This window comes from Hypanus sabinus, unplaced genomic scaffold (genome assembly GCF_030144855.1).
Source record: "Hypanus sabinus isolate sHypSab1 unplaced genomic scaffold, sHypSab1.hap1 scaffold_52, whole genome shotgun sequence".
Lineage (NCBI taxonomy): Eukaryota > Metazoa > Chordata > Chondrichthyes > Myliobatiformes > Dasyatidae > Hypanus > Hypanus sabinus.
The window spans coordinates 871,462-885,944 of record NW_026781382.1 but is presented as its reverse complement, the minus strand read 5'-3'; the positions used below and the strand labels follow the sequence as shown (position 1 = coordinate 885,944).

Sequence of the window (14,483 nt, the reverse complement as noted above, 5' to 3'; positions counted from 1 at the left end):
AAGGTACTTCAAGTGGGTTTTGACCCTGAACTTATATAGCTGGGAAAGCATCTCTCGGCTCTATACCGTTATCGACTTTTCGGGTCATATTTGACGTTTGACAGCAGGAAGTGCGTCCTAAGTGCCATCACCACAAGCTGATGAATTTTCATGAAGTGATTCAAAATGCGCAAAAAAAAATTAAAAGTCTACACTTTTGTACAGTTGCTGCAATTTTAGATTCCTGGAACATTAACTAAGGATTAATCACACATTTATTTTTGTCAGATACGCTACTTAAACATTCTAAATAGATCTATATTTCTCAATTTGAGAAATATAGACACTTGATATGAGGGGTTTCTTAGGCTGTGTCACAATTGGCCCGGACCACAATGTGTAGGACAGAATATGAACAGGTTGCCTTTGTTAACCTCAGTCCCATGATTGATGAAGGACAATGCACCGTATGCCTGTTTAACCACAGTCAACCTGCGCAGCAGCATTGAGCGCTCTATGCATTCGGACTGCAATGTCCCTCTGATCCTCCACAATGTCAAGATCTTAACATTAGTACTATATTCTGCCATCATATCTGTCCTACGAATTTGAACCTCCTCACACCTGTCAGTGTTGAAATCCATCTGCCAATTCTCAGCCCACTTTTGCATCCTATCAATGTACCGTTGTAACCTCTGACAGCGTGAACAGCCCCACCCTTTGTGTCATCAGCGAATTTACTAGCGGATCTCTCTACTTCATCATCCAAGTCATTCATAAATGTCTCGAAGAGTAGGAGTCACTGTACACATCCCTTAGGCACACCTCTTGTCACCGAACTCTCTGCAGAACCATTCTTACCTTCTATTTGCCATCCTGTTCTTTATCCACAGAGCAATGTCCCCTTGTACCCCAGGCCTGTTTACTATCTAAGTAAGTCTTGCAGGTTGTACCTTATCAAATACCATGCTCAAATCCGTCTGCGGCTCTACCTTCAGCAATGTGTTTAACCACATCCTCAAAAAATACAGCCAGGGTCGTAAGTGACGAACTGCCTTTGACAAAGCCATGTTGACTGTTCCTAATAATATTATTATTCTGCAAATGTTCATTAATCCTGCTTTTCAGAATCTTTTCCATCAACTTACCAGTCACAGGCACGAGACCCACTGTTCTAAAATATCCTTGGTTACCTCTACACCAGTTTTTTGAATAAGGGTAGAACACTGGCAAACCTCCAATCCTACGGAACCTCTCCCCTCGCATCTGATGATGCAAAGATCACCGTCGGACGTTCTGCAGTCTCCAGTCACTTTTCCGGCATTGTCCTATGGCACATTCGTACGATCCCGATGACTTAACAAACTTTATGCTTTCCAAAATCTCCAACATATTCTCTTCCTTAATATCTGCACACTCAGCTTTTCAGTCTGCTGTAACTTATCCCTATAATCGCCAGACGCCTTTTTCGTAGCGAATACTGAAGCAAACTGTTCATTAAGTAGCCCTGCTAAATCCTGCCGTTCCATACACACTTTTCCACTTTCACACTTGATTGGTCCTATTCTCTCACGTCCTATCTTCTTGCTTTCACGTCCCTGGATGCTGCCTTGTTTTTTTTTTTTTTTAATCCTGTCTGCCAAGACATTCTACTGCCCATTCTGACTGTCCTAATTTCATTCGTCAGATCATTCCTACTCGCCTTATAATTTTCTAGACCACTATAACTATCTGGTGCTTTGAACAATTAGTATGATTTTCTTTTCTTCTCCTCTTGATTTTCAGCAGCTTTTGTGCGCCTTGGCACATGTATCCGACCATCCTTGCCCTGTCCCTGGGTTCCTGTAGCAGGGTCTAAGCCCCAAAAGAAGGCAATTCTCTCTTTCCTTTAGGTTCCGACTGACCTGTAATTCTCCTCCAGCATTTTGTGTGTCTTTGTTTGCCTAAATATATTTTTAAACAAAATGGTAAATTGCTATTGTTTATTTTGTGCTGATCAACATATCTGCAGTAACATGAGTACAAGTCCTGGCAGCGCAAAGGAAGGCTAACATATTTTCTATGTATTATCCTTAATACGTATTTTTTGCAAGAACGAATCTGCGGAAAAACCCAAACAAGACTGGAAACGCTCATAGTTGTCCACAGCAAAGGTTTACAAGCTGTGATACTTGCCAAAGGGGTTGTTACTAAGCACTAACCATGCAGGATGCCCAAACATTTGCTTTGAGCACTTTTCCATTTTTTCTTTGTTATTTTGAAATGTAAAAGACGAAAATTTAAAAAAAGTAATCTTGTATAAAATATTAAATAAATTTGTCTTCTCTAACGTTATGCTTTCTGGGTATCAATTTATTTTATATTGCCGAAGCTATTCACAATAACAGAAATATTTCTTAGGGGTGCTCACACTTTTCTATCCGCTTTATATATCAAGAAGTGTCATCGTCAACACCAAAGCCAAAGAGGAGCAAGGTGGGAAACCACTGCTGAAGGCGCGTGATCTTCGAGCCCTCAGACGGTATTGCCTAAGAAACCGTCATGCAACTGTTACAATTATAGCCTCCTGGGTTCGAGAGTACTTCGCAAAAAACCATTGACATTTAACACAGTCCGTCGCTGCATCCAGAAATGCAACTTGAAACTTTATTACGCATGGAGGGAGCCATACATCAACTCAATGCAGAAACGCCGGCGAGTTCTCTGGGCCCGAGCTCATCTCAGATGGACCGAAGGACTGTGGAACCAAGTGCTCTGGTCAGATGAGACCACATTTCAGCTAGTTTTCGGAAAACTAACAGGCACCGAGTTCTCCGTGCCAAAGATGAAAACGACCATCCTGATTGTTATCAGCAAAAGGTGCAAAAGCCAGCATCTGTGATGGTATGCGGGTGCATCAGTGCGCACAGCACGGGTGAGTTGCATATGTTGGAAGGTACCATTGACGCTGAGGCATATATTAGAATTTTAGAGAGACATGTGTTGCCATCAAGGAGACGTCTCTTCCCGGGACGTCCATGCTTATTTCAGCAGGACAATGCCAGACCACATTCTGAACATTCACCACATTCAGCGTGACTTTGTAGACACAGAGTGCGTGTGCTTGACTGGTCTGCTGCCAGTCCAGATCTATCTCCTATTGAAATTGTATGGTGCACCTTGAAGAGGAGAATCAGACAACGGAGACCATGGACTGTTGAGCAGCTGAATTCTTATATCAAGCAAGAATGGCCAAAATTTCCAACTGCAGATCTACTACAGTATCTTCAGTTTGTATTTTGTATCTTCAGTTCCAACACGATTAAAAAGTGTTAGTAAAAGGAAAGGTGATGTAACCCAATGGTAAACATGCCTCTATCGCAACTTTTGTTCAGTGTGTTGCAGCCATCAACTTCTAAATTTATGTATATTTACGAAATACAATTAGGTTGGTCAGTAAAGCTATTGAAAAACTTTTCTTTCTACTTTTGTCAGTTAAATAAAGTTTCACGTGAATTAACATATTTTTGTTTTTATCGCATTTTGGAAAAAATCCCAACTTTTCTGGAAATGGGGTTTGTGTGCTTATATATTTACAATTGGATTTATGTTAATCATTTTTTTTGGGATCCCATGTATTCAATAGAATTTTATATATTTAAATATAATATTTTGAGAAATGATTGAGGTAAAATCGATACCATAGGCGTCCTTTACGATAAAAAAAAAGCTTAAGAACACCTGCTTATTTGTACAAACTTTATATGGAAGCTGAGTTGTGGCAGCTGAATTGTAGTTGCTGCTACTTAATATGACTGCTTGATTATCATTTATTCTACTGTGCTGTGTGCTAGTTTATATTAACGGTTTTCTATTAAGGCACTGTGCCATGGCGCTGTAAAGCGTGTTTTGGTTTCGGCTAAGTTAAGGACACAGGCAGTCCAACGTAAGATTTTGAGTTAGCCAGTCAGGATTTGGGGATGTGGGAGAAAGCTCCAGAGAGCTGTCTGGACGAGTTTTATGATGGACAGTAGTCTTTTTCTTTACCTTTAGGTTTGAAATGCGATAATGAGAAGATCGGGAGATTCGAGAAAAAGATGCCAGTGCACGTGGTGCTGTGCGAGACAAAGGAGCCCAAGAAGGGAAATTCCACTGGTTAGCAGTGATGAGAATTCAGTACCGTGGGTTACGGTTATACGCAGCTTTAGGACGAGACGAACCTTAGCTGTCAGGAACGCATTTAGATATATTTAAGGGTAATGGTCCCTTTAGTTTACTCTTTTTATTTTCGTTCACAATATAACTATTTTATGAAGCTGAAATTAATAAACAAAATAAATAATAAGCTGAAATTATAAAAAATATATATAATATATAAATTCTTATATTTCTTATAAGAAATAAGAAATCTCTTATTTCTCGGCAGCCGATAAATGTGTATGGACAATAATTCCATGTTATTCCCTAAATCTTTTTTTTTAAGTTGGAACTTCACAAGGCTCCTTATGTTTTGAGCACCAAATCATGCCGGCCCTGGACGTATTTGTTTATAAAAGGTGGCCTGCGCGCCATTGCGTTACGCAGCTGTTAGCAGAACCGGTGAATGAGGTGATTTTGTTTATGTGCCCTCCTTCACTCCCTGTATACCCATGACTGTGTCACGATTCACAACACAAAACTGCTAATTAAATTTGTGAGTGACACTGCACTGATTGGAGTAATCACAAATAATAATGAGAAAAAGGCATCTACCCGACACAGTGGTGTCAAGAAAACAACCTCTCCCACAATATCGCCAAAATAAATAATCTGGTTATGGACTGCAGGAGGAACCACACAGCCTATCTGTACAGAACACCTGAAATCCTCGGTGGTGTTTATACTGAGGAACTTAAAGCTGTTCACCCTCTCAACCCCAGATCCATTGATAGCAATGGGGATGAGATATTCAGCTTGACTTTCATCAGCGTCCTGCTTTTGTTCTCCGTCGCCGTCTGGTTCATTGGGGTCAACTGGCCTCGTTTCAGAGGAGTTTTAGAAAATGCATCAATATTGTCTTAAATTTCTGGAATGATATTTATCAAGATTATTTAGCATAGTGTAATAAATATTTCGTTGGCGTTTGGTATGCCAGTTGAAAGAGAAATTATAAATTGATGAAAGTCAACCTCGAGCATAGGTTATTCCAAACTACAACATCTGCTTTGACGCAGACCACATCCTGATTGCATACCGGCATTGGGCACACCGTGAAACCAACTGTTCTACAGGTTTGTTTTCACAAACACGTTGCATGCATGAAACTCCAGCTTCTGCGACGTCTGAAGAGATACTGATGTGGGACATTGACATGCACGTTAGCTATTTGTCCATAGGTGTCAGACGTACATTCGAAACCAGATATTCCGCTTCTATAGCACGCACATATAAGGCCACCATACCCGATATTGTTTCAATACCTACGCTGACGTTAAAATGCAAGTGTTTTCTGTGGTTATGCAGCGGCTATGGTTGCGCCAGTACTTACTTGGAGCTCAGAATGATGATGATGATGATGATGATGATGTTGATGATTATAATTATTATTATTGTTGTTGTTGTTATTATTAATAATATGCAATGGTGTGAAGAAGTACTCGCCAATAAATAGAAATGACAGCAGAACATAAAAATGATGAAATAATATAGAAGAATACAATGGAAGAGCATGGCGTTCCAAGGAAGTCATCCCGAGGATCAGTGCAGTTTCGATGTCGACAAGAAAGGAACAAAGGACTGGCTCACTGACTGAGACGGCTTCCCAGAAACGGAAGTACAGGACCAGGTGCTGAACAGAAAATTATCAAAAGATGTTATAAAATTCAATAAATACAAGATGACAAATTCAGATAATGCCACGAGAAACCAGAAATAATTCAACAATATAGCAGAATGTTGCAGCGGTTTAAAGCAATCTAATTAACAGCCCACGCATAATCGCTGGCAAACTTCATTCACTAAAATCAAGTTTCAAAATACAAACTGAGAAAAAATACAAAACCTTAGGATCAATAGACGTGTGCACACATTTTACTTAGTGTCCTAGAATATTGCAGGCCATACATTACTTCAGATACGTTAATCGAGAAAATAATAAATGCACTAATATAATATTGCAGGATAAGCAAACAATAACAATCTATTTCAGAGTCGTAGGGATTCTATGCACACATAATATACATAAATCACCGAAGACTGCTGAAGACATTTTCAAGGTATTGCAGTAATTTTAAGTATTGCACAGTTCTGCTACCACAAGTGAAATCTGACTTCATGACAACTGTTAATTTTGATACAACTAATTCCGATATCGTATTCTGTTGTAAAATGCAATTGGGAAGCGAACAGGTGAAAGAAATAGTAGTTAGGATAACAGGAGGAAGTTGGAATGATCGGTCAATTATTTGTTTGGAATCAAATGTCTTCGGTCACTCATTGTTGAGTACCTCTACTCTCTCCTTCACTGCCACTGGCCACACATCCCACCCACGCTCTCCACTCATCGTTGACAAGGTGGTGCTCTGGATTGCTGCTGGAATGTTAGACGTATATCCTTGCGAAGACTTTTGCCTCGAAATAAACGCCGAATTAAACGAGGAAATATAAAGACTATTGTACCCGAACAGAATGTCAAGATGAATTTTTTCACAGTTGTATTATCTAAAGCTATTATCACCAAAGTCACTAGAGAATCAAATTAAACAATTAGGACTCCACAGCACTATATATGTAAATCTCCAGAAATGCTCAATACTAAACAATAATAGAATGCTCCAAAATTTCCTAGCAACAGCAACGCGACTGTGTTTGGCTATGTTCTACCTCTTTTTTTTTTTAGCAGATGGAGCCCGGAAAAATAATAATAACAATTAAGTAAACATGTTTTATATCTGTCCGTTATCGACTTACGTTTCCAAACCTCACTGTCCAGGTTGCTGTAATGAAGCCCAGAGGATACTCCCAATGGAATTTCAACTTTTTTTCCTGACTTCCATGCACTCTGACTCTACTGACACCACCTCCGAGATATCCTCTATTTCTGCAGCATAAATGTATTGAACAACGCCAATTTCCCTACATTTGCCTCACTCCCTATTCCTTTTGAAACATGTGAATCGTTACATATCACGTAGACAGCCGTGTCCTTTATACAAACAAGTGCCTTGTAATCACCATCGCAATTGATCTATGTTTTTCACGCTTATACTCAATACCAACGACATGAAAAAGAAACACATTTCAACCAATCCAACTGACTGCGTATACACAAATTAATTGCCTATACTTCCTCCCAGTTTCTTTACATATTGCATCAACGTCAACTCCAACTGCATCGATCCTCTTGCCCAACCAGTGTAGACTCTACTCAATACCACTGGAAAATTTGCATGTAATAGTTTGTTGATATACATCCTGCAACTTGTCAGTACACCACACATTCCGGCAGAAGACATTGCAATAATCGAATTATCTGAAGCTTTTCTTCCACCAACCCATCATCTAGATCACAAACTGCTGGAAAATCTCAGCAATGCAGGGAGCATGTCTGGAAAGAAAGTAACATTCAACATTTTGTGCCGTCATCAGGAAATATTTCAATGTTTCGTGGATTAGAAATTTGAAAAAAAATGTCTCTAGTAGCCGAATTAATTAGTGCTGTAGTAGCATCACGCGACAGCTTAATGTCTGTAATAAATTCATAGGCCACTAGTCGGAGAGGCAACCATCTCCCAGTAGTTTCTTCTTTGTCCTAAAATGGCAACGCCTAATCTAATTTACGACTTACCGTACAATTCAGAGTGGCTGAAAGAACTTGACCAACCTTCCTTCCGGGAAGTTTTCAAATGTCTTTCTAAAGTACGCTTAAGCTAAATTATATTGTCTTGCGTTTAGCAATATTCCTAACAACCTCCTCAAACACCACAATGAGTTTGATAAGACGTGAATTTCCACGGCACGAAACCCAGCTGACTCTCCTTAATCAGTTCATGTCTTTAGCAGTACGCACAAATATATAGCAACACAGAAGCATATAAAATCTCCAGCAAAATACAGCTCAAAAAGCTATGCCAAACCTATCCCTATTTTATAAAATAGTCGGCTTAATCCTAACCGGCTATTTCTCCAAGCTGCATGTACCTATCCAGTCGTCTCTGAAAAAAAAAAAAACATATCGATATCGACTGCACCACCGCCACCGGCAGCCCACCACACAGTCACTACTCTCTTGGGGAAAAACTTACCCCGGCATCTCCTCTGTATGTTCTTACAAGAACCTTAAAAGTATGCTCTCTCGTTCAAGACATTTCAGCCCTGGGAAAACAAGAAAACTCTGACTATCCACACGATCAATACCTCTCATTAGTTTCTACACCTCTATAAGTTCACCTCTCATCCTCAGTCATTCCAAGGAGAAAGGCCGAGTTCACTCAGCCTATTCCCATAAGGCATTCTCCTCAATCTTGCCAGCATCTTTGTAAATCTCCTCTGCACCTTTTGCATGGTTTCCACGTCCTTCACGTAGTGAAGCGACCAGAAAAGAGCATAATACTCCAGATGGGGTCTGTCCAGGGTACTATACGGCTGCAACATTACCTCCCTGTTCTTAAATTCAAACCCAGGGCTGCGGGAAGCCAAAGCACCGTGTGACTTCTTAACCACCGTGTCAACTTGCGTTGCAGCTTTGAGTGTCCTATGGACTCGGACCCCCAGATCCTTCTTATCCTCCACACTGCCAAGACTATTAATATCAATGTTACGTTCTGCAATCCTATTTGACCTACTAAAATGAACCACTTAACAATTATCTTGTTTGAACTCCATCTGCCACTTCTCAGCCCAGTTTTGCATATTACGAATATTCCGCTGTAACCTCTGACAGCCCTGCACACTATCGACAGCACTCTCAACCTTTGTGTCAACAGTAAACTTACTAACCCAACCCTCCACTTCCATATCCAGATCATTTATAAAAATCACGAAGAGCTGAGGTCGCAGAATAGTTATCTGAGGTTCCCCAGCGATCAGTGACCTGCGTGCAAAAACTGCCCCGAGTACAACCATTCATCGCCCTCTGAGGACAAGACGGTTCTGGATCCACAATGCAATGTCCTAAGCCTCTTTGCTTTCTCTATAAGTCTTGCATGGGGTACCTTATCCAAAGCCTTGCTAAAATCCATATACATTAGATCTGCGACTCCACCTTTATTAATCTGTTCAGTCACATCTTCAAACATAAAAAAATCAATTTTCGCTCGTAAGACATGACATGACTTTGACAAAACCACACTAACTATTCCTAATCATATTACGCTTCTCCAAATGTTGATAAATCCTGTCTCTCAGGACCTTCTCCATTAAATTACCAAAAATTGAATTAAGACTCGTTGGTCTATAATTTCCTTTCATGAATAAGGGAACCACATCAGCAACAACTCCCTCCCCGTCCGCCGGGACGTAACTGATGATGCAAAGATCATCGCCAGAGGATCCACGACGTGCTCCCTCGCTTCCGACAGAAGTCTGAGGTACATCCCGTCCGGTCTCGGTGACTTTTAAAACTTGATGTTTCCTACAATACCAGCACATAATATCTACAAGCTCAAACTTTTCACTCTGCTGCAAGTCATCCCTACCAGCGCCAAGATTCTTTCCCGTTGTGAATATTAAACCAAAGTAGTCAGTAAATACCTCTGAAATCTTCTCCGTTTCCAGTCATATTTTTCCGCTGTCACACTCAATTTGTCCTATTCTCTCATGTCTCATCCTCTAGCTCCTCACATACTTGAAGAATGTTTCGGGTTTTCCATAATCCTGTCCGCCAAGGACTTCTCATGGCAACTTCAGGCTCTCCTAATTCGTTCTAAGCTCCTTCCTGCTAGCTTTAAAATCTTCTAGATCTTTTTCAGTACCTGGTTTCTTGAACCTTTTATAAGCTCTTTTTGTCGTCTTGAATAGATTTACAACAGCCATTCTTCACTGCGGTTCCTATACGCTACGAACTTTTCCCTGTCTCTTTGGACTGCACCTATACAGAACCCCTCACCAATATCCCATGAACATTTCCCACTTTTCTCCCGTACGTTTCCATGAAATCTTTTTGGCTTGTCATGAAACCTTCTTGAACACACCAAACTAACAACACCCCATTTCAACCCATAGATCTAGGGAGATGCTAATCAATATTTGAGAAATTAAGATCTCCCACCCAAACTGCCCTGCAATTATTACACCTTTGCAGAATCTGTCTCCCTATTTGCTCCCCGATATTACTGTTACTATGGGGTTGTCTATAACAAAAATCACCCAGTAGTATTATTGACCCCTTCCTATCCCTAACTTCCACCCACAGATATTCCGTAGACAACCGCTCTATAACTTCCTACTTTTCTGCAGCAGTGACACTATCACTGATCAACAGTGCGAAGTCTCCACCTCTTTTGCCTCCCCGCATGTCCATTCTGAAACACCTAAGGCCTAGCACTTGAAGTAGCCGTCCCTGCCCTTGCACCATCTAAATCTCTGTCATGGCCACAACATCGTATCTCCAAACGATGATACACGCTGTAAGCTCATCCGCTTTGTTATTACTACTACTCGCAGTGAACGAGACTCATCTCAAACCATCGGTCTGAGCGTATCCCTTCTCCATTACCTGCCTGTCCTCTCTCTCGCCCATGATACGTTAGAAAAGCTGCCATTCCCTTTTTCACTTTGGATATCAGGCTTACCGGCCAATAAGTTCCAAATTAATTTTAGTGCCTATCTTAAGTAGCGTAAAGCATTGGCTTTACTTCAAACCTGCGGTGTGCGAGCTGTTGCTGAGAATGTCTTTTATATTTCTCGGCGGGATGGGGTAGACCCTGCCGTGTTCGAAGGAAAACCTTGTCAAACCAATGTAATCATCGACCCTAATTTGCCTCAGGACAACAAACACCTTCTCTGTCATTTGTCCTATGAACCAGGAGGGCGATTACTCTCCCATTTTTGTTTCCAATCCGCACACAGTTATTTCCCACTGAACACATGCAAATAGTGAAATCAAGCAAGTTGCCAATAATCAATCCAGTCATTTTCAATTTCTGAATCCAAACTATAGCAAGCAGGTATGCAACAAGATTTTCCAGAACGCACTTGGACATCGACATAAAGGAACACATTTTGGGCCTTTGGACACAAATAGACAACATGTTGCACAGGTTCATATTGCACGCACGATTAATACATCGGGCTTTAAGTCTTCCAGCTACTTCACCCTCTGTTTAGATTCTGATCTAATTACCATGTACATGTACAGGAATTTACCTTTCAGATCCGCGCACAAATCTAGCCCATATATCATGCATATTCCGCAAACTAATTGAGAACATCACTCGGGACCTCTTCCCGGTAACATCTACCTGTCAGAATACGACAATAAACTCGCTGTTGTTACATCAAAGTATTTGAGTAAACTAACCAAGGAGAAATTCACAGTCTGTGAAAAAGTGCGTGGTACTTTAGATTTCAATTCAGCGACGGAATTTTCACTCTCACGTGCTCATGCATTAGGCATGCAATCGAATTGTGTCAGATTAGGAATTGCGCCCTGAAGGTGGATATCAGCCCGAAACATAGAGTGTTTAATCCTTACCATAGATGCGGCCTGACCTGCTGAGTTCCACCAGCATTTTGTGTCTGGTTCTTCAGGGAATTGCGGTTGTTGGAGGACTTAGATAGATTGGTGAAATGGGCAAGAAAATAAAATCGGCAGATGGAATACATTTTTCGGAAATGTGTGATAACGTCGTTTGGTTAAAGGGACAATACTGCAGACTATTATCGAAATGGGGAAAAGGTTCCGTCATCTGAGGTGAAGAGGGAATTGGGAGTCCTCGTCAGAGATTCCCAGAAGGTTAATTTAAATGGTGAGTCGATCGTTATAAAAAAAAAATAACGCGCGGTGATCTCTTTGTTTACTGTCTAATGTTAAAGGACCAATATGTTGGAGGTGGAGACGCTGTTTCTTATGCAGGACTAGAGGGTACGCCGTCAGAATTGAGGGACGACCTTTCAGAGCAGATACACTAATGTTTTTTTTATTATTATTTGATTACCCTTTTTAGTCCTATGCGTTGTGAATCTCTGGAATACTCTTCCACAGACTGCAGTAGAGGCCATGTCCGTTCTTATACTTAAGGTGGAATTTGATTGTTTCCTGATCGGTCAGAGCGCCAAATGAAAGCAGGTGTATGGAGTTGAGTGGGATAGGGATTCAACAATGTTGGAATGGCCGAGTCCTGACGAAACTTTACAATAATGAAATAAAAAATAGCAGCAGTGTGAATGATTATTATTTCGCAACATGCAAAACAAATGTAAAAGCTCCCTATTCTCTCTTTGAAAGTGTAAATTGTTTAGCCTGATGAGTGCACGAATCTGTACTTACATCAAATAGAAATGAAGCAGCTTAACATCAATGCAGTAAAAAAAAGATAAGACACCAAAACGGCTAATATCTCTGCTCGTTTTGAGAGTAAACGACTAAGTATATCCATCATTAAACATTATATAAACATCATATAAATATTTCATTTGGGAAGCAGGAGATTGGGGCTGAGAGGAAGAATGGATTAGCAATGATGAAACCCCGAAGCAGACTCGATTGGAAAAATCGCTTAATTATGCTCCTATAACTTATGGTGTTATGGTTTTACTAAATTCTATTGAGCAAAAGGACAAAATGCACATATTTATTTCAACCTCATTGGTACGGAAGCTGGTCCAAGCGCTGCAAATCAATGTAACAACCCTTTTAGCACGTTTTTGCAGCAGATTGTAACGAAGCCTCTTACCCTTTCCACCTTTGTTCCCGTCGGGATACCGCATCCCCGCTTCTGATATTGGCGATGGATGAACGTCATTAGTTTTACTGGCGATCGTTCTTTCGGTTTCGGAGGCAGGCTGTTGCACAGTCCATGTAGGAGATTCGGCCTGGTCTTCACCAGAATCCAGTTTTTCTTTAGAATAATTATCAGATTGGCTCCGGTCTTTCTGCGGTTGTTCATTTTCTTTTTGTGTCTCCCGGCCTATTACTTCAGATGACTCAGCGTTTCCTTGATAATCTGCAGTAGAAATTAGAATTTCATGTTAGATCTTAGGAAATAATGTTGTTCACTGCGGCTACCTAGATTGAAGAGAACTTCCATTTTGAAAGGAATGAAAAGCATTCACTAAAAATATTTCATCAACACCGCTACATCCGCCGGCACTTTGCACACGTTGTTGGCATTTCACTTAGAGTAAATACTAAATATCGAGATCAGCGTGGTGTACAAAGCATTTTAGCTCAGTTTTACTAACCTGTGGTCCATGAACCCTTCGGAGTTCCATGGATGGACCCGATGGGCTCCGTAATCTTGGATGTGATAAATACATCCTTATTTCCAGTAACATCTAACAGAATATCGCTACTTAAGTCCTCTGCGTTGTTAGTTTGTTTGATTTTAATGACTCAACTGAGCGTTTTTTATAGACCACCTAACAGTAACAAGGGCATTGAGGAGCAGGTAGGGGTATAGATTCTGAAAAGGCGTAGTAATATCAGGGTTGTCATGATAGGAGATTTTAATTTCCAAAATATTGATTGGCATCTTCCTGGGGCAAGGGGTTTAGATGTGTTGGAGATTGTTAGGTGTATTCACGAAGGTTTCTTGCCACAATCTGTAGATAAGCCTTCAAGACGAGAGGTTGTACTTGATCTGGTATAGAGAAATGATCCATGACAGTGTCAGGTCTTTCAGCGGGAGAACATCTTGGAGTTAGTGATCACAATTCTATCTACGTTACCAGAGAATTGGAGAGGTACAGGAACAGACGAGTTAGGAGAGCGTTCATTGGGAGCAAGGAGAACTATGAAGCTATCAAACAGGAACTTGAAAGCATAAATTGGGAATACCTGTTCTCAGGGAAATGTACGGCAGAAATGCGGCAAATGTACAGGGGATATTTGCGCAGCGTTCTGCATAATTACATTGAAATGAGACAAGGAAAGGACGGTAAGGCACAGAAACCATGGTAAAAAATGCTGTTGAAAATCTGTTCAAGACGAAAAGAAAAGCTTACAAAATTCTGAAAAAAAAAAACCGTAGGCAATGATGGAGATGTAGACGATTATAAGGCAATCAGAAAAAACAAGCTTAAGAATGAAATTAAGAGAGCGAGGAGGGGGCATGAGAAGGCCTTGACAAGCAGCATTGAGGAAAACCGCAAGACATTCTATGAGTTTGTGAAGAGCAAGAGGATAAGACGTATGAGCATAGGATCAATTATGTGCGACAGTGGACCAGTGTGTATGGAACCGGATTAGATAGCAGAGACACTTAAAAAAAAGCTAACAAAAACTTTCATTCAGTTTTTCCTTCAGTATTCACTGAATACTAATACATGATCAAGAAAAATAATGTGCTGGAGTCTCCAGGACCAGATGAGCAATATCGCAGGCTACT

At 40.6% G+C, this 14,483-nt stretch overlaps 1 protein-coding gene across 1 annotated transcript in view; it reads right to left on the bottom strand.

Annotated features, from left to right (window-relative positions):
* The window catches only part of LOC132389263 (uncharacterized), a 136,751-nt gene that overhangs the window by 56,600 nt on the left and 65,668 nt on the right, over window positions 1–14,483 (bottom strand). The window contains exon 7 of the mRNA XM_059961758.1: window positions 12,831–13,100. Coding sequence (XP_059817741.1) covers window positions 12,831–13,100 — 270 coding nt within the window. The remainder of the gene's footprint in view (window positions 1–12,830; window positions 13,101–14,483) is intronic.